Here is a 21,008-nt window from a genome sequence, read left to right on the forward strand (position 1 = left end):
TTAACTGTATCCTAATGTAGTTTTTTGTCTGGAATATGATACAGTGGTGGTAATTGACGGTTACTTTCAATAAGTAAGACATGCAATTAACTAACATCGGTGTTTGCAAAATTCAGTTGAATTCCTGTGCTAAATATCAGGATGTGCAAAGGATTACTGTAGATACTGAAGTTATAATAGCTCTCTTAGGTAATACTCTTCCCAATCCCATCCAAGAATCCCCTAATAGGTATTTGAAGTTGAGTGTCTTTACAGTCTTTATAGGTGTCTGAGAGTGTGGTTGTTCATCTTCTTGTAAGGAAATCAGATAAGGATGATCTTTTCAAGTTTCACTCTCCCTTTCCTCCAAAATGTAAATGTGTGGCCTTCAGGAATGCACCTAAGCTGCACACAGGAGGAAGGGTGGGCCTTCAGGCTGCTCCTAATTTCTGGCTGACTGTGAGATTTCCTCTTAATACTGTCGCCTTACCAATGGCCAAGCCCTAACATGACTTTGACTATGATTTTTGTCGGTTCCATTTTTTTCCATTGAAATAATCATTTGTAATAGAAATCCTATTTTTTGCCTGCAGGAAATTCGCAAATGGGTGCTACCGTAGTAGATGCTTTGGATACTCTCTATATCATGGGACTTCATGATGAATTCAAACAAGGACAAGACTGGATTGACAAAAACCTTGATTTTAGTGTGGTGAGTTGAACATCTTGTATTTCATTGGTTCTTTTAAAGGTGTTTTGAGAAAACATACTGTATTGTGCCAAGGGGGAAAAATGGTTTGTAAGCTGGAACTATGGTTGAGGATACAAAAAATATTTATTAGAAAGCCCTGAAATTCAGGTTTATGGATAAACTTCAAGGACTTCATTTTTATTTTTTGTGTTTTGAAGATTGAATGTCTGTGGCACCCAACCAAGGATATCTTTCTATCTAATGTGTTTTTTGGACATTAGAGTGATTGCCAGAAAGTGGATAATACTTAAATGTTCCATGAGAGGCAATAAAACCTCTACAGAAGAAATCAGTACAAAATTATCCCCTACACAAATCAAATTATAAGCACTTTACAACAGCAGCAGACTAGTCAATTGTGGAAGGAGGATGGGTTTTACTTTTAAAATTGTGGTGTATAAACTACTTATAATATTACAGTTGAATTATTTATTCCACATTTTTAAGGTATATGCCCTGATGCATCCCAAAATAGCAAACCAAAACCACAAAATCCAAAAAACAAGACACACAGGTGGGTTGTCAATCAAAATATGTAATAACCATGAACTCGTTAGTTCAGCAACAACTGGAACAAAACGTAACAGTCCAAATAGCAGATATGAAGCAATGGGTCCTGTATAGCAGCACACATCCAATGCTATGCACACACACACATAATCTTAAACAGAAACACTGAGTTCAGGGAGCAGGAGACAGGAAACAAAATAGGAAGCAGGAAGGCAACACACATACCAGCCATCACAATTTCCTTCCCTTCTCCCCAAAAATTCAGCGGTACCTGGTTGGGAGGCACCAGGTGATCCTGGGGCTGTAGGCTGTATCTCTGATTCACCTCACGGTGTGGATGCTGTTGCTGTGGTGCAACTTCCCCGATTGGCCACATGACACCATCATTCACAGAAAGAGCATCCTATTCCTCTTTCAGTAAACAGTATATCTTGCTGGTTAACAGTATGTTCTCCCTGTGCTAAATGCGTTCGGCATGCTCCTTACCCTGTAGCCAGGAAGATCATGCCATGAGTATTGAAAATGCTTCCAGACCCTCATCTAACATGCACTGCCTGTCCAGGATAGAATGCCTGGAGTCTTGAATGGATATGCTTTTTGAAACTCGCATATTTCCTAGTCACATCAGTTGGCTTCAAGGACAGTGAAGGAGGGGGATGATCCTTTTCTGCCCTTATAAACAACTTGGTCCTCATAAGTTGACTGAAGAGCTGATAGAATGGGGTTTCTCCAATACTTTCATGAGGGGTATTCCAAATATCATATAAAGCAAAACTTATTGCAATAAGGGAGGGTGTATCTCAGTGTTCCTCTAATATGCAAGCTACATACTACTTCAGAGTCTCATGCAATCTGTCCACTGTCCCATTTCCTTGGGTATGGTACACAGCAGATTTATAATGAACTGTACCAGTTCTCGTCAGAAAGCCTTCACACTCTCTTCATGCAAAAGGTGTCTTATTATCTGAAAAAAGACTCTTTGATAAACCAAATATCGCAAATAAAGTGGCTAGGCAAGAAATGAGCTCCTTTGAGGTGCTTTCTGAAATTAGGAATGCAAAGGGATAACATGAGTAATAGTCTGTAACTGTCAGCAGGGTGTAATCATGGAGTTCAATCAAGGGGCCAGTAATATCCACTGCAGTTCTCTGCTATAGTCTGTCTATGACTGTTGGTTTCAGAGGAGTTGGAGGAACAGGCATTATCTGCATTTTGCTGTCGGAGCATATCTTCAAACGCTGCTCAGTGTCTGCCTGTAACCTTGGCCACCAACCAGGACTATGCAGAAGTTCTTTCATCTTTGTAACTCCCAAACATCCTTCATGAGCCACATCCAGGGCAGCAGGTCACAACGATCCTGGAATGATCACCCAGGCTTCTCTGCGTAAGATATACAGAGTAGCACATGTGTTCCCTGTGAGCTCGCAACGGATTTTGTAGAATGTAGACACAGTTTTCTTAAGAACTGGATCCAATCTGCTTGTACAGCTCCTATCACCTTGCATAGTTCAACATCTTTAAGAGAGGCATCAGCAGTCCCCCCTAAGTCCATTGGTATGTTTTTCAGTAAAAGAATGTGGTGTACTCTGCCGTTTCTGAATATGAGGGTGTAGTTGTCTGACCCTCAGCCTTGGCTTAGCCATAGTTGCTTTGAGTCTTTTACCCCTGGGTGCTTCTGTGGGAGCATCCACTCCCGGGCAATCTCACTGTTCCTGGTGGGAGTTCAGCTCACTCCAGGGTCCTTTTTGAGCCCAATTACGGTTCATTTGCTTCTAGTCCCTGGCAACATTCTCAAGGTCCTTCCCACAGGTTGTTCGATGTAGGGAACCCTCTAGGGCCTTGTTTCCATCTTAGGCTCATACAGTCTGTCTGCCACAAACAAGGGTGGGGAGGAAGGGGCTAGCAGCTGTCTTAGACTGAGCTCCCCTTGCTAGTGGCGCTCGCTATGAATCCCTGGAAGCCTCTTGCTCCTGGGAACGCCCCCCTTTGTGTGGCCACTATCACCCTTTTAAGCTCCGCTTCTCCAAGGGGAGCATGTTCTGCAAATGTGCCTAATTGCAACTTCCTGAGTGTCAGAATGCTCAGTAGCCTTTCTGTCAGTGGGATGGGGATTTGTCCCATCACATAGGGTGCCAATGAAGCAGAATTTCTCAAGAGTATTGGCAAGTAAATTACGTCTTCCTTTTCTATGTACCAAATCAAAGTCATACTGCCGCAGCTGAATAATCCAGTACTGCAGCTTCACACTCAGACGGTAAATGGGTTTATGATAGTGGCCCAAAGTAGGCAAATGTTCAGTTTCTAAGGTGAAATGTCTTCATACTACATAGACCTCAGCTTATCTGGCTGTCTTTTGACACCTTTTACCATGTTGGTGTGTTTTTCTTCAGTGTTTTTCTTGCAAGGGGGAGTTCAGTGAGGTTTGTGTTCTCCTTTGCCTACTTCCATATGGTTCCCATAAAATGACAATAGAAGGCAGGGAGAAGGAGATCTTTCATGATTAGGACAGCAAGAATGAGCATGTCCTAACTTCCAGACTTTAGCTTCATTACCTTTAAAAAAAATCTGAACTTCTGGGGCAAATATATTTTCATTGTGGATGGGTTTTAAAAAAAACTTAAATGTAATATGCATTTAGTTATATATTTTATCCTTGTGGTATATTTTTAGAATTTCATTAAAATGGAAGTTGATAAGATTTCTGTAATCAGTTAACATTGTCATATAATTCCCAGTTTGCCATCTGTAGGGTGAGTGGATGGACAGGCAAGGGTTTTTTTTGCATAATTTAGGTCTAAAAGTTACACATTGTACTTGGAACCCTGAACTGAGATGGGAAAATTCCATTTTTAGGGGGTTGTCATGTACCTATTAGTGGTTATCAGTATTGTACGGATACTGAAAATGAATTATGGTGAGTCAAGGGAAAGAGTGGGAGGAGCACCTAAGACTGTGCAGGTGGGCACTAGGTGTGAATGCTGACACTTTTGAAAGAATGTGGGGGAGGGATTCTGGACAGGAGGAGGGATCTGTAGACAGGCCATTGTGACTATCGTCATGAAGATGCCAGGGTGTTGTCCTTATTGGCAAACTACAAGTCCTTGTGTGAATTTTGGATTTGTATGTATCCCTACCCTAATGATAACAGTTTCTTCTGATACCTTGATTGTTCTGTAGAGAAGCTTTTTAAACATTTACTTTTCCTCTCTTCCCAGAATTCAGAGGTGTCTGTTTTTGAGGTCAATATCCGCTTCATTGGTGGTCTTCTAGCAGCATATTACCTTTCAGGACAGGAGGTAAGAAAACCATAAGGAAGTGTGAAAATTAGTAGTCTATCAAATGAAAGTTGCACAATTGGAAGGTTTGAAATTGTTGGCTTCACAATACTTTTGGAGCTAATATAATAAGTAGGATGGGCTGAGTTACCCAACCCTTCAGGGATCATGAAATCTCCATTTAAAGCTGATTATTGTATAGCATCCCTGGGCTAGCTGAAGACCCTTTACCAGGACTTTGAAGCAGCCTGTGCCTTCTCTGGTTTGCTCTTTTTATCAAGGCTATTTCAATTTCAGTGTCAATAGCGTTGCACCCACTTACACAAGATGTCACCTCAACCTTAGTTATCTAGTTATTAGACTCCAGTGTTTACAAATACCTTGTTCTTCTTCAAGTGCTTGCTCATGTTCATTACCAATTAGGTGTGTGTGTGCCAGATGCACTGGTGCCGAAAATTTTTCCCCTAGTAGTACCTGTAGGATTGGCTCTAGCGCCCTCTGCAACAGCGCATGTATGCACCCATATATAGGGCGCTGCCGGCCCTCCTCCTTCTCAGTTCCTTCTTACCACCTGTGATGGTGCTGGAATGTCTCTTGTTCTTGCATGCTTTCCGACCCTAGTGGTTTTTTTGTATCTTTTTTACGTGGATATAGTTGCCTTTTAGTTTAGTTAGTTGTAGAGTTAGTTGTTAGATGGTGACCTAGGGACAGGGTGTGCCCTGGTCCCTGGATTTTAAACCCTATGTTTCGACCTGCATCAGAGTTGTCTAAAGTATCTGGGGGAGACTCACATATGTGAAAAGTGTAAGATCTGCAAAAGCTTTCGCCCTCAAAATAAAAAGGGCCATGCTAGTCTGCTGGAGTCAGCACTCAGGCAGGCATCGGAGCCGGGTCGCTTGGACTCAGCACCGCAAACCTTGGCTTCTGTGTAGAGCGCCCCTCTGGCACCGTCTTCTTCACAGTACTGATTGACATCTCCTGTGCCGAGGAAGACCCATACTGAGTGGGGGCATTTGCCAACGAAGAAGAAGGAGGTGGTTCAAGACCAGGTGAGACCCTCATGGGGCCACAAATACCCTCAATCCCTAAGGGGTCCCTCACTTTCGTGAGCTTCGAGCTCTATAACTGGCCTGCCACTGACTTCGGGCAGCTGTAAAGAGCCCCATCACCTGGCATTGCCAACTACTCCAGAGGCGTTCTAAGCAATGAAGGACCTCCTGGCAACGTCCGTACTGCCGATGCCTAGAGAGGGAAGGCCCCCACACCAAGACTTGGCACCGATGCCAGTAGGGAGCTTATCTAAGGGAACACTGGCATTGAAAACAGTGTGGCGGTCCCTGTCTCCCAGGCACCGATCACCGACACATAGGCAGTTCTCGGACCTGAAGCCTCACTTGCCGGAACAGCACAGGGAGGGGTCGGTTTTCCACCACTGATCTCTGAGTGCCCAGCACTGGTTGGCAGAGCAGAGGTATCGGTCCCCGGAACACTGCCAGTTCCAAGTTTCCCGGTGCAGATCCCAGGAATTTCCCCCCAGGATTCCTGCAGGCCTACTCGGTAACAAGTACCTTGATACCAAGATCCTCAGTGCCCCAGAGTATGGAACTGCACTTAGACATGGAGTCAGACCAAGAAAGGTCACCCACCTCAAGCCCAGGAGGAGTCACCCCAGCCAGGGAAGAGGATCCCAATCCACCACAGCTATCAGCCTCCTTATCGTCCTCGCCTGATGAGGCAGTGGTGGGTCCCGCTGGACAATATCAGATCCTATCAGGAACTGCTTAAAAGAGTGGCATTCAATCTGGGCCTTAAAATAGAATAGCTGTTCTGCAGACAAGCTCTTTGGGATCCCGGCGACGGCTGCTCCATCCAGGGCGGCCCTTCTGGTACATGAAGAGATAGTGAAACTTGCCAAAGCACTGTCGCAAACCCCATCCTCCTTACCCCCTATGTCAAAGCGGGCGGAAAGGAAATATTACGTGCCAGCCATGGGGTGTGAGTATTTTTACACCCACCCCTCCTAAGGATCTCTGGTAATCACAACTGCCAACGAGAGAGACAGGTAGGGCCAAGTGGGTTCCACGCTGAAAAATAAGGAAGTGAAAAAGCTGAACTTATTCAGATGCAAGAATTATTCTACTGCTAGCCTGCAGCTTCATATGTCTAACCAGCAAGCATTGTTGGGTAGATACCACTTCTAATATCTGGCAGACTCTGGATAAATTTGTGGACTCCCTAAAATTTGAGGACTCAGGCCTGCAGGCATGAGTTCGAGGCCATCCTGGAGGAAAGGAGGACAGTAGCTAGGGCATCACTGCAAGTAGTCTCAGATGCAGCAGATTCTGTAGCCAAGACCATAGCTTCTGCAGTGTCGATGAGAAGGGCATTGTGGTTGCAGTCGTTTGGCCTTTCGTCAGAGGTCCAACCATCCTTCCAGGACCTCCCCTTTGACGGCAGAGCCCTATTTGCGGAACAGACGGACTCTAGGCTGCATGGCATGAAGGATTTGAGGGCGACTCTGTGTTCCCTTAGCCTGTACATCCCATCATCAGCCAGGAGACTTTTCAGGTCCCAGCAGATGCAGAGATTTGGGGGGCAATCCTGTGGAGAACCCTACAGAAGAAGGAATAGGGGTTACAAGAGGTGCCAAGACCACTCGTCACCTGTGGCCCCCCAACCAGGCTCAAGCTGGCACCACCAAGATGGCAAACAAACCTTTTGAAAATGTGCCCGAAGGCAACTTACCAGTTACTACCTGGGATCCAACTTCCCTGTTATTTTCTTCCTGATTAACCCCTTTCCTCCCGGCCTGGGATACCATAACGTCAGATCGCTGTGGGTGCTCAATACAGTAGCCGCCGGATACACCCTCCAGTTTTCCTCGATCCTACCCTCCTGGCCGCCTTCCCTGTCCCTCTTCAGAGACCCCTCTCATGAGCAACTTCTCATCCAGGATGTGCACACAATCTGAAAAGTGGGTGAGGTGAAAGAGGTACCTCGAGAACTATGTGGAAGAGGTTTTTACTCCCGTTACTTTCTAATTCTGAAGGCGAAAGGAAGGTTTAGACCTATCCTGGGCCTCAACAGCTGAAATTTTGTATGGTCTCTTTAGCCACCATTTATTCCCTCATTGGATCCAGGCAACTAGTACACCACCCTCAACTTAAAAGATGCCTCTTTTCACATCTCTATCTTCCTGGGACACAGGAGGTTCCTGAGGTACATGGTAGCTAACCATTATCAGTTCACAGTGCTCTCTCCTTCAGCCTTTCAACCACACCGCGCATGTTCACCAAATGTATGGTGGTGGTGGCAGCCCATCTCAGGTGCAGAGGTGTGCAGGTCTTCCCTTGCCTGGACGATTGACTCATAAGGGGCCATTGAGGATGCAAGTCCAAGGCAACATTGAGATTGTCCTGCCAAGCTCTGGGCCTGTTAATAAACGAACAAAAGTTAACACTTGTTCCAGTTCAAAAGATAGAGTTCATTGGAGCAGTCCTGGACTCTACACGGGCCAGAGTGCTCCTACTGGAAGAAAGGTTCCTAGCAATGTCAGAGTTTATAGCCCGAAATCAGCCCACCCGCTCACTGTGTCGAGGGTATGCCTCAGCCTTCTGGGTAACATGTACAGCACTCCAGACTACACCTCAGACCTCTCCAAATGTGGCTGGCATCCATGTATTCCAAAGCAAGGCATCACCTGGACACGTTACTTATGGTCCCTTCATGAATACTTATCTCCCTGTCATGGTGGAGGCCCCCCAATCGACATTATCATTGGTCTCAGATGCATCGAATCTAGGGTGGGAAACCCACCTTGGATTCCTCCAGACCCAGGGCATCTGGACCACAGAAGAGCTAGTGTTACCTATCAGCTTCAGAGAGCTCAGGGCAATCCGCCTAGCTTGCGTGGTGTTCCTGTCCCAGATCTACAACAAGGTGGTTCAGGTACTCCCAGACAACACAGCCTCAATGTACTACATCAACAGATGGGGGTGCCCGGTCCCTGGCCCTGTATCAGGAAGCCTTATGTCTCTGGGACTTCTGTGTCAGTCACAGCATCCACCTGGAGGTGGTACATCTCCCGGGGGCCAGAAACATATTAGCAGATTGCCTAATGACATCCTTTTGCTCTCACCACGAGTGGTCCCTATACCCGGAAGTGACCAGTTGTATTTTCCAGAGGTGGGGCAATCCCCGAGTGGATTTCTTTGCCACGAGAGAGAACAGAAAATGCAGGCTGTTTTGCTCCTGGCAGGGGCTCGACAATGGCTCACTGACTGACTCTTTCTTCCTGACTTGGTCAGGAGATCTCATGTATACCTTCCTGCCAATACCATTGATCCACAAGGTACCCATGAAGGTGAAAAGAGACAGGGCGCAGGTCATCCTGGTGGCGCTTATGTGGCTGCAACAACTTTGGTTCGGGATGTTACTCAAATTATCAGTGATTTGCCCATGGACACTTCTGTTGCGACTGGATCTTCTCTCCCAGGATCATGGTCATCTGCTTCACCCAGACCTGACCTCCCTATATCTGACTACATGGATGCTCAATGGCTAAGCCAAGAAGAACAGACCTGTTCAGCCCAAGTCCTGCAGATTCAACTGGAGACTAGAGAACCATCTATCAGAATGTCTTACCTGGCCAAGTGGAAACGCTTTACCTACTGGGATGATCCTAGACCACTTTCTTTATTTGAAGCACGAAGGGTTGGCCTTCTCATCAATCAAAGTGAACTTAGTGGCCATATTGGCCTTTCACCTTCCTGTTAAAGGTAAAATGATCTTTTCACACAAAATGACGACCAGTGGCTGAAAATTATAGCTGTCTGCTGACTGTTCTGGTTCTTTGTTTTTAAAACATTAAATTTATCGTTGGTGAAAGATGCTGCACTGACAGCCCTGGAGGATGAAGATGTTTGTTTATTCGTGAAACAAAGTATTGGTGGTGGCAGTTCAACCGCCTCTGAGGCCTAATCTACAGTGGGAAAATGTGTCATGTTAGAAAATGTATTAACATGTTTTCTAATATGCTTTAATTAGTAAGATTTTTGTCTTAATATGGACAAAGACAGTTGTTTTATTTAAAGAGGTGTTAGCTGGTTGTGTTTAACCCAGTGTAGGGGTCAACCCACATTTTTAAACCTAGCTTATTTCTGTCTATGCTGAGTGCTAAGCTGTTAAACACAGTGTCACTTAAAATATGTTAGCTAACACACTTTCATACAAGATATGTTTTCTGAGTATAGACATATAATGGCAGTCTCCATGGTGTATCAGTTCTTAGAAAATATGCTGCTAATTGCTTATAAGAGGAAAAATTAGTATCAACTGGGGAGAACATAGAAAGAATAGAGGCTGGGCAGAGAATAGGGAGCCGTAACTCGCTCCTGGGAAGCATTCTCATCTTTGCTATGCTAAGTGGCAGACGTTCTGTCTTCCCAAAGCAATGAGATGCCTGTTTTCCTATACCCTTTAACTAGGCATAAAATTATATTTTGATAAAATTGACAAAATGTTAACATTTAAAATTTTTAGTAGTGAGGATGGATGATTTTATGGTTAAGGCACAGAAACTGGGAGTAAGGACAACTGGATTCTCTTCCCATCTATGAAGAGATTCCCTGTATGATATTGGGGAAATTATTCAAAGCCTTTATTCCCCCCCCCCTATAAAATGGAATTAATGTGGATTTTTCATAGATTATGATAGATTCATAGATTATGGCCACTATGACCATATAGTTTGACCTCCATAATGTAGGGTACAGAACTTCATCCATTGATTGATTATTCATGAAGCCCATAATCTGTGGTAGGGCATATTTTCATTAATGTTTGTGAGGCACAGTTACTATGGTGATAGTCATAAATGAAATGACTAAATATAAATAAAATATTCAGCTGAACCTTCCCTGAAAGTTTGGACTTCTAGTTTACTAAAATGGATCAGGTAAAATTTGGAGGGGGTGAGATGAGTCTGGGTTCTGAATAGTGAACTCTGACATGGAAAAACAAAGATCTGGTTCCTTCATGGCAGTATGAAAGCTTCTGCAACTTATGCAAACTCTTTCACATTGTATCCTAAGCTCTTTTGTGTTATCCTGGGTAGCACAGTTTCCTTTTGGGTTTACTTGATACTTGTGTTTCTATTATTTCATTAATTATAATTCCTGTTTCAATTGTTATATATCAATTATATGGTACGATGAGTGCTTTAGTTCATTGTGTTCATTTATGTTGACCATTATTGCCTAGAATTAGTTGTTTAAAAAGTGGTTATTGTTCTTTGTGATTATCCTTTTCTTTTTAAAATAAAATATTTAATAAAATGACTTGAAAAAATCTTTTGTACCTTCCTGGCGTAACAGCAACAAAATGGTACTATGTTTAGTCAAAATAGTCACATGCACATATCAGAGCACATTAAAGCACTACATCTTGAAAAGATGATTTACATGTTATAGGTTTATTACCACACTGAGATTGAACGTTCTTGCATTTTTTATCCATTTTCCAGGGAGACTCTTTAATGATTGCAAAACCAGCATCATTTACATGTTGAGATTTTCTGGGTATATTTGTGGAGCTTTTTCCTCTATCATAGAGTCTGACTCATTCTTCTCTGCTTTGAGAATCTCTCTCTCATGCTCACCATCATCTTGATTGATTGATTCTTCTTTACATAGCATGGAGTCTGAGTTCTGTTCAACGTGTATGTTGAGATCAGTCAATTTTTCTGTCACTACAATGGAGCTATCTAGCTGTTCTTCATTGAATGTGAAATTGATCATTTTTTCTTCCCTTTCTTGTTGACACACTTGTGTATCTGGAGAGCTGATAGCCATCCCCGAGGAAGAACGAGATAGGTCCTTTGTAAAACCACTGCCTGTCCAAAAAATTGTGAGTTCTTTGCGCAAAAGAGCAACAGCCAAGCTCATGGTAAGAATACAGGGCACCAAGTAGAGGAGAGCAGGCTGACCAGTTTGCATTAATGCTGAAACTACAAAGGTCACCAGAAGGCCATAGCTATAAGCTACAGTAGAAGCTACAAAATAGACTCTGGAGGAGTGCATCTGAACATCAAATCTGTGGCAGTAGGCTATCAGGAAACCAGGAATTACAATGTCACCAAGGCCAAGGATAGTAAAGGGGTTGTCATCAAAGGCTGATGCAGAGGATAATATTGGAACCTTCAACAGAAAGGGGATCTTTTCATGACGGATAGAGTCAGATGGGCCGAGAGCTGCCACTTCCATTATGCTCTCCCCAGACTTGGTTAGAAAAGGAGTGATAAATACAAAAAAGACATCATAGACCAAAAGAGCAACTAAAAACAAACAGCAGTTCTTCAGGGTAGGCATACGTACTGTTTTTAGAACATAAAGGCAGATAGAGATTCCTAGAAAGTCTTGCAGGACCCAGGCCCACTGATCCTCATTTCTGAAGATCACCCACGTGACAGTGATAGAGACAGAAAATCCTGCCAGGAACAATTTCCTGACCTGTGGACCACTGTGAATATATGGTAAATGGAGTTTCTGTTCTCCGAATGGGAGTTTGTTCACAGAGGCAGACAAACAACTGTAAAGCGCAAGCGATGCATACAGACTGAAAAATCCTATAATCATATTCACAAAGTGATCATAGAAGTAGTAGAGAGCAAGCAGTATGAAGGAGGACATTACTATACTTGCACAGATGAAGGGGACATCAGGATCAATTGTTACATCATCAAAATCTTCTGCATTTTTGCATCTGCATTTCATGTATTGCTGCCTTTTCTTCTCTATGTTTCCTGCCCAATAGCCTCCAGTGGTGACTGTGCCTACTGCTATGATGAACATGATCACCATATTGTATCCCAAGAGCCTGCCTAGGTTTTTGAAGAATAAATAGATTATGTCTATGTCACTGAGCAGATTTACAGGAATAATGATCTCCTCACAGTGACCCCGGTTGTGACCCAATCCATTGCCTCCTGTGAAGAATATTGGAGCATCTCCACCAAGGATTAATAGCACGTGGGTTCCATTTATTCTCTGGAGTCTGGCGTTCTCAAAGAAGTTGCAGTTACCCTCCCTCACTGAGGCGATTCTAGTGCTGAGTCCCCCGCCATCACAGTCATCCTCGCCAAAGAAGGAAGGAAGACAACACAAGGCTGAGGAAGTTAGGTTCTGATATGGCTGGAGCCATTTGCTGTTGCCACTCTTGTCCTGCAATGATTGCACCCAGTGAGAAGGGAAGAGGAAGCAGTAATCCCCTCCTTTCTCTGGAATGACTCTGACGACTCCAGGGTGCTGAGCAAGCACATGTGGAATAAGAAGCAGGAGGAGGCAGGATAGCAGCAGGGCCATCTTCTTCCCTGGGTTCTGCATGTTGTAGGTGCCTTCCCTCACCACGCTCCCATCACCTGGAAAGCTTTTCTCCGTGTGGTGAGACATCCACTTCCCCTACCTGTTACATAATGAACTTTGGCCCCATGGAGATGAGCCCCGCCCTCTCTCTGTTACATAGCAAACCCCTCCTCCTCACAGGGTGGGGAGAGTCTCCATCCTGTTACATGGCAAGCCTCCCTGGGCACAATCCCCCATCCCCCTGTCTGTTATATTGCGAGCTCTGTACCCTCATCCTGGAGACAAGTTCTGCTGTGCCTGTTACATTGCAAGTCTTACCTCTGCCCATGGAGAAAAATTCTGGCCTTTGTTGTAGCAAGCTCCTTCCCCTCCCCAAACAGACTAACTAGCCCTGCCCTCTTCTCATGTGGCCGTAGATGCAAAATTGCTAGCTCTTGTGATTATCACCAATCTTGTGATTCCAGATTTTGTTTAAAGTACTTTTTAATTTCAGGAGCAACTGCCTTGTAAACGTTTAACTTTAGTCAAGATTGCTGCCCTCTATCATTGCTTCCAGGATGTTTGCTTCTGGCTCCTCCTGTTTTTCATGCGATAGAACCTGAGAGGGAGAATGTATGGAGAGCATGAGTGGGGAGGGGACAGGTTGTTAGTGAGAGAAAGAAAGTGGGGTAAGGGAGTATTTCAGGAAACTCGGGCATGGGAAAGTGGTAGACATAAAAAGTAGGTGGGTGACCAGGAAATTGAGCAGAGGAGATGTGGTCAGCAGAGCCTTAAGTTTCAAAAAGTGGTGTTACATGCGTTCCTTTTAATTGTTTCACTGCAGAGCTAGGTCAGACACCCAGATTTTACCCAGATGAGGGGGCTGCTCAGGAGCCTCCTGTCTGCTCTAGACTGTTATAAAATTGAGCTGATTTATAATACACTAATTGTGTATACTTTCTTTTGGGCTAGTGTCACTGTCGTGTGTGCAGCAGTGACAATAGCCTTCTTGCTTCCAGGCAGGGAGTGCATATATTACTCTATCTAGACATAATACAGTAGTAGTTATTTCAGTGAGATCCAGGTATCCCCCTTCAGGAGATGCTAAATTAATTTGGCCTTTCACAAGGACCTCTGCCCCATTAACTGTGTAGTCTATAAACTCTTTCTTATAGGTTCACTGATTTTTCTCTGTGACTTCACTCTTTTTGCCAGGTAAAATCAGTAGATTGTACATATCCTGCTGGGTTAACTGACAGAACAGGGGAGCCACCTGTCACAGTTTTGGTGTAATTATATCTGTAACCCCCTGCTCCAGGGCCCTCTCCATGAGTGCCCTCCCTGGTCTAAAGTTGCCAGCTGTCATCTCTCTCTGGGTGGGGACCCACGTCCCACTCCTTTACACAGTGATATCCTCAGCAAATCAATTTTCATAAGGGCCAGTACCTGTCCATTGTTTTCCCTAATACACCTGTGTAAGGTGTATAACCAGCAGTTACAAGTTACCACACAACTCTTTCAGCGGTACATTTATTCTTAAGATGAAGGCATCCCAGAGAAAACACACAAACAATAAAAGTTCCTACATGCCTACTAAAAGCTTACCAGAGATCACTCCCAACTCCAAGATAGGGCTTTGGTAGGTGTTAGTCCTTCCAACCCATCAGCAAGGGTTGAAATCCCCCTAAGTCCCAAGACCCTGTCAGTTTTTGAATCAAAAGGAAAACCACAATTCAGTTCAAGCATATCCTTTTATACCAAAAGCCCTTGTTTTGTTTCCTAATCTCTAGAAAACCCATTTTTGATCCAGTATATACAAGCCTCACCAGGGGGAGATACCTCTCTAGAGGTGTTTAGTTTCAACAAGAAGCCTTACTCAACCCCCACTGTTTTCAGTTCCTGGAAGAGCTGTGGTAACAATCCCTCTGCCTTTGCCTACAGTACCTTGTCCACAATTTAATACATTACCATAACCCAAAAGATACTCCATGCAACTGCAATATGTGTCACACCACCCACCAAGCAACCCAACTTCTTAACCTGAATACATCACTGCAGTAGAATCAGCCATAATAAAAGCTTCATTTTCAGGAACCAGTTTAGAGCTAGATGCTTTCAGCCCTGTGGGGTTTTTCAAAATGCTGCAGTTTAGAATACAGAGTATTCTACCAGTCTTAATAGAATGACTGTTGTTAAATTCAAGTGCAAGGAATTTTAACACAGAGTTAAAATTACAAATACACAGTGGTGTCTTGTGTTTCTCATTCCCTTCCGAAAAGGGAGAGTTCAGTTCTCCAGAATCAAACATCATAAAGTTCGGAAGTGTGGAGTTAAGGTTCCTTTCCATAATCCTCTGCAACAGCTTTAGTACAAATACTTTTAAACAGTTGTCCTCTCCACAACCCCTCTCCCTCCACAACTGTACCAACACTGGTAATTTCAGAGTTAAGGTGATATTGCCCACACAACACAAGCACTTTGCCCCCTGTTTGGAAGACAACAGCTTGTTGCATCATTCTTTTGGGAGTGGAGAATATTCGCCTTTGGTCACATGCATGAATTATAGGATAGTAATGTAAAGATGTGCTGTAATGCATGATTAGACTCTTTGATTGTGATTGTGAAACAGTAAGCAATTAGGAGAGGCTCAGTGTGTCCAGTGTGATTTCTGTCAGCCAGTAGAAATTGCTCACTGGGTCAGTATTGTTATATGGGCGCCGTTGAGGATTCTGTTGGAATGCATGAATGGGAGTCCTGATTTGGAGCAGTGGTGAGCATAGAGAAAGTGATAGTTTTTTGTTAGACGCAGGTAAAGTGTAGTAATGTCTTAATTTCTCTTGGTATCTACATACAAGGAGAGTTAAATTTTGTGGTTGTACTGTGTGGGATGTCACCTTAATTCTATATTTCCTGTTTTCTGGTATTGTGGGGTTTTTTTATTGTAACTCTAATTTTCTTTTAATGGATTACGTGGGAGAACCTTAATTCTGCATTTCCTGTTTTTCCAAGGTTTGAATTTGAGGAATTAAAATCTCATGTTCAGCATGAGTAGCTAAGGACACTTAACTCCACATTTAACCAAGTTTTTGTATTTAAAATTTCTTATATTTTAAGCTTGTGGTATCTTTTTTGTCAGGAATAATGACCATTCAATTATATAGCCCATGCAGTGTTAATTCTGTACTCTTCTGCATATGCACTGTGATATAACCTTTACTTACATGATCACAGACTATTACTTCCACAAGGACCTCTGTTTCGTTGACTGCATAAGGTGGGTAATGCAAGTACCTCAGCTGCCAGTGCTCATATGCTTACATGGTTTAATATTTCTTTTTTATTAATACAGTGTGTGGCTTTATGCCTTATTTACTGCGCACAGTCCAAACCCTTTATTCTTGGGCTTTTCTGTGGTGTTCATCCACAAGGTTCCTCATAAACATTAATGAAATTATGTCCACATCCCTGTGAGGGAAGGAGATATTATTTCCATTTTACACAGGGAGAACTGAGTTAGGGACAGGTTTATGAACAAAATATTCAAAAGTGTCCATTAATTAGGGTCCCTCAGTAACTGGAGGCCTAACTTGACACACCTACAGCCTGATTTTTCAGAGGTGTGCACCCATAGCTCCCATAGCTCTCAGTTGCTGTTGTGAATCCTCAGCGCGTCTGAAAATCAAACCCTTGGTGTGTGAAGTTCGGGCACCCGGAAAATAAAGAACACACAATTAGTGATAACCTCTGATTTTAATTGAATTGCCCAGCATGAAATAGGAAATCTATAGTAGAGCCAAGTATAGAACCTAGGTCTCCTGGATTTCAATCAGTGACTTAACTGTAAAACCATCCTTTCTCTTCCTGCAGAGCTCTTCCTGATGGAATACACAAAACTTCAGTTTCAACTATTTGCTAGGCAGCCACAGAATGCTGGGTTCTTCTACATAGTGCTTGGAAGGGAGAATGGGCAGAGCAGGAGAGTGAGAATTAGGACTCCTGGGTGATATTTATTTTTTTAATGCTACTTTGCCATTACTTACAGCTCTTGGCTTCAAAGTGCTTTGTGAGGGTGGGTTATGCAGGAATAATTATATTTTGCAGACAGCATAACAAAGCAAATAGATTTGTCCATTATTCTAGAGAGACAATGTGGCTACATGGATGAGATTGTAACCTGCCATATTAGAGATTTATTCAAGTACATAAGAGTGACCTGGTCCCAACCTCTTTTATCCATTTGTGAGATAGGAGACTCTTTGCTGCTCCCTAAAGTAGCGGTAAGCCTTCCTCAAGAAGGAAGCTTGTAAACTGCATAGAATTATAAGTAATAGTGTGTTCATGGGGCTAGATTCTCAATGGGTGTAAATCTATGGAGGCCTAATCAGGTCAAATGAATCTGCCCCCATGGTCTGCTGGCTCTGAGTCCAGTGCTCCTTTACATAGACCGAAGGGTATATTGATATTGAAAGCAATGGTGGTAGTTCCATTTTGCCCATGTCCGCTATGGATGAGGACCTCTCCCTAAAGCAATCTCAAGGGATGCAGTATTAGCTCTGCTCTTGATTGCAGTTTCTCTGGCTGGTGAACTTTATGTGGATCATTAGCAGGCAGTGATAACCCTCAATAGCATTGCAGCAATCTGAAAATGGCTAATTAGAGCTGATGTTCAGAAAAGAACCCGAAATCTCTTATTTTCTGTGTTTGGATGCTTCTGAAACCAACGAAGGGCATTGTGCAGACCCAGAGGAGTTCACTGCTGTGTGTTTGCTTGTACCACGTATATTTTTTGAATTAAAAGTGAGCACAAAAAGGTATAAGAGCTTGCAAACAGAATGCCAATCGGTTATGGGAGATCTATAGTTCAGGAAGCCCCCATTCAATTTGCATGAAACATGATAGAAAAATTCTACATTTGCTCCAGAAGCACTGTACTGATTTTCAACCCCATAAGTCTTTATTTGCAGATTTTAGAGGGGAGTGAAAAATAGAGGGTTTATAATAGGAACTGGGTTACAACCTTAACTATTAAGAGTCTGCTGGCTGTGCTCCCTAATGTAGGACAAATAATAGAAAGCTGTTCAAATCCATTTTCTCATTGTGTCATCAGCTCTCTTTTGGGAAACCTGTTTGTCATGATTTTCATCCCTTAGGTCATGTGAGAGGACTCTTTCTGTCTGACTGAACCTGGATTCTGCGTTTTAACCTCAAAAGCTTTTGGCTAGAAAATGGAATACATGTAACTTTAATCCTCTCCCTCTGCATTTTGACAAATTCCTTCCTTGATTATTTGGCATAGACTGCTCTGAATTGCTTGAAAATTGTTTGCCAGATATTTCCTTTAGAACTTTAAGAATTTCATTAAATACAGTTTTGTAATCCTCTTTGAATATAAATATGTTTTAAGGATATTGTCAAATTACAGATAGATATTCTCTCAGAATATACATTTCCAGAATTACTGGCTTTTTAATTTAAAGCTTCATGTGGAATTTCCAGACTCATAAATCAGGTCTAGCTTGTGTGGTACAAAACTTGTCCAGAGAGATAAAGAACTGCTTAATCTTCTTCGAGGAATGTCCCTATGGGTGCTTCACTTCAGGTGAATGTACATCTGCACCTTTGATCAGAGAATTTCAGCAGCAGTGCTTATCTAGGTCGCTCATGTGCTCTCCTCGTCTTGTTCCATTATTGGTGCCTATCTTTAGCCGCGCGGCCAGACCCTCCTCTGTTGCTTCTCAACTGTCCTTGGCCTGGGACAGAGCTGCCAGCAATATTAAAATTAATACTTATCTTTAGGATTAGAATGGTCTTTTATTACAATAGTTCAGGGCTCGACAAATTTGCTTTGGAGCTAGGAGCCAGCCCAAAAATTAAGGAGCCAGACAACGTGGGCCCAGCAGCGGAGCGCCCTGGCTGGAGCGCGGCAGCTGTAGCACTCCCTGCTCCCGGCCCTGCCACATGGACACAGTGGTGCCCTGGCCGGAGAGTGGCAACTGTTCCCCCTGGAGAAATACTAGGCCGCTAGAATTAAATTTCTAGGCGCCATGGCGACCTGGAACCCGAGGTTTGTTGAGCCCTACTCTATTTAGACTCAATTATCCCTTTCTTTCTTTTGTTCCCTCCCTCCCTCATGTTTGAATACCCCTGAGAATAGTTTGTGTTCACCTTAGGGCTGAACTGCTACAGTTCGAGCCAGGCTCGGTTCACTGTGCTTCAAGCACTGCCTTCCCTGCCAGGAGGCGGTCTCAGATGGACACTCTCAGTGTGTCCGATACCTACGTGAGACACACATCCCACAAAAGTGCTGTCTCTGCAGCAACTTGAAGACTCGTGCCAGGAAGGACAGAGACCTACATTTTAAACTTATGCTGATGGAGAAGTCTCTGTGCCCGGCATCAGATCCCAGACAGCAGACCTCCTCTGGACAACAGTCTCCAACGACCCCTTCTGAAAGACAACTTTCACCCTCCTCCAAAAAGGTAGTGAGGAAAAGAGCATCAACCTCCCTCTTAAAGAACCACCGAAAAAGAAACAGTCTCCAACTCATTCTACACCCTCGGTACCAACCACACCGTGGCTGAGTACATACAAGGCACTGGGATCCTCTGGTACTGCGCATACTGTGGAAGCAAGTGACCCCGAGTGGACAGGCTCAGAGTTGAGAGGCAAACAGAAGCCTACATCCTCCATCACGGCACTGATGGAGCCACCTAAAGATGCAGCACTGATGCATTCTCCACAGACTATGGCACCACCGTCAAGCTCCCATAGCACAGAGTGTTCACATATCAGCACCAACACCTGCAATCACAACAGCATCATCTGCATCAACCACCTTGGCACTGAAACCATCAGCACCACACCATTTCCTGCACCAAAAAGACTTACTTGTCTCGGCGATGCCGGAATCATCACTCTCCGGTACCAACGTATCTTCAGTACGCACAGTGCCGTGTCAGGCTACCTCTCCTTTGGCCCCTCCATTTTCCAGCGAAGATGATGAGGAAGGCACTTTTTTATCACACCACTCCTCCCATCTAAACTACTTCAACATTAGGCCCACCTATACAATCTAAATCTCACCATAGGACTGACACCCAGACTGGGTATGGCCAGAACCCATGGATGCCACCGCCTATGCCATTCCCCACGCAGTGGCCCTACAGGGACTCCTGCGGGGGCATACAGGAGACAATATCACAGGTTCTTGAGCTTCTACAGGGAGAGGATTAGATCTTCCACATCACCTTCAGTGGCTACACCATCAGAACCCACTGAGGAAAACTTTGGGGCTCAGGAGGAGACCCTGGAACAGGAAACTACACCAGCAGCCAGCATTTTTTCTCTTCCCCAGACGAGACCATAATACTTCCACCACCCACAGCTGCCGATGAAGCATTTCCAGCAGCTCTTTAAAAGAATTGCCAGTTCCCTAGTGATCCTCTAAAGGAGGTCCCAGAGTCCCAACATAAATTACTGGACATTCTCCAAACTTCATCTTTGTCAAAAATTGTGCTTCTGATAAATGAAGCACTTATGGAGCTGGCTAAAAACATATGGCAAACCCCAACAACAATATTGCCCACTTGCAAGAGAATGGATAAAAAATATTATGATCCTGCAAAGAGGATAGACTTTTTATTTTTTCACCTCACACCAAACTCTTTAGTGATTGACGCCATCAATCAACGATGCAGACAACAGCAATCCAGATCCATCCCATATGACAAAGAATGGAAACGGTTATACCTTTTCAGCTGTAAGGCCTATTGATCAGCCACTTTTCAATTTCGGGTTGCCAATTACACCGCACTGATGGTGAAATACGACCACACAAATTATCCAAACTCACAGACTTTATTGACTACATACCAGAGGACAAAAGAGACCAATGTAAAGCCATTATCTCTTAGGGCCATCTCCTAGGCAGAACTGCCGTACAGGTGTCTTTAGATGTGACAGACATGGTGGCACCCTGCACAGCCATTATCATAGTAATGTGCTGAGCTTCATGGCTTCACCTGCCCGGCTTCTCAAGGGAGGTACAGTCCACTGTGGAGGACCTCCCTTTTGATGGCCAGAAGTTGTCTGCAACAAAGACGGATGAGCCCCCCTGTACCTGAAGGACTTTTGGGCAATCTTTTGTACCTTGGG

At 43.9% G+C, this 21,008-nt stretch overlaps 1 protein-coding gene and 1 pseudogene across 2 annotated transcripts in view; one reads left to right on the forward strand and one right to left on the reverse strand.

The window, feature by feature from the left end:
• Window positions 1–21,008, forward strand: part of MAN1A2 (mannosidase alpha class 1A member 2) — a 206,864-nt gene that overhangs the window by 98,509 nt on the left and 87,347 nt on the right. For both annotated transcript variants that reach the window (XR_010919333.1, XM_067545975.1), the window contains exons 4-5: window positions 573–691; window positions 4,456–4,536. Coding sequence is in view for 1 of the 2 variants with exons in the window: in XM_067545975.1 (XP_067402076.1) it covers window positions 573–691; window positions 4,456–4,536 (200 nt within the window). In the remaining variant the exon portion in view is untranslated. The remainder of the gene's footprint in view (window positions 1–572; window positions 692–4,455; window positions 4,537–21,008) is intronic.
• On the reverse strand, window positions 11,073–12,875 carry LOC137151852 (signal peptide peptidase-like 2B pseudogene; annotated as a pseudogene).

This window comes from Emydura macquarii, unplaced genomic scaffold, assembly GCF_026122565.2.
Source record: "Emydura macquarii macquarii isolate MOO-44397 ecotype Brisbane River unplaced genomic scaffold, CSIRO-AGI_Emac_v2 contig_1119, whole genome shotgun sequence".
NCBI lineage: Eukaryota > Metazoa > Chordata > Testudines > Chelidae > Emydura > Emydura macquarii.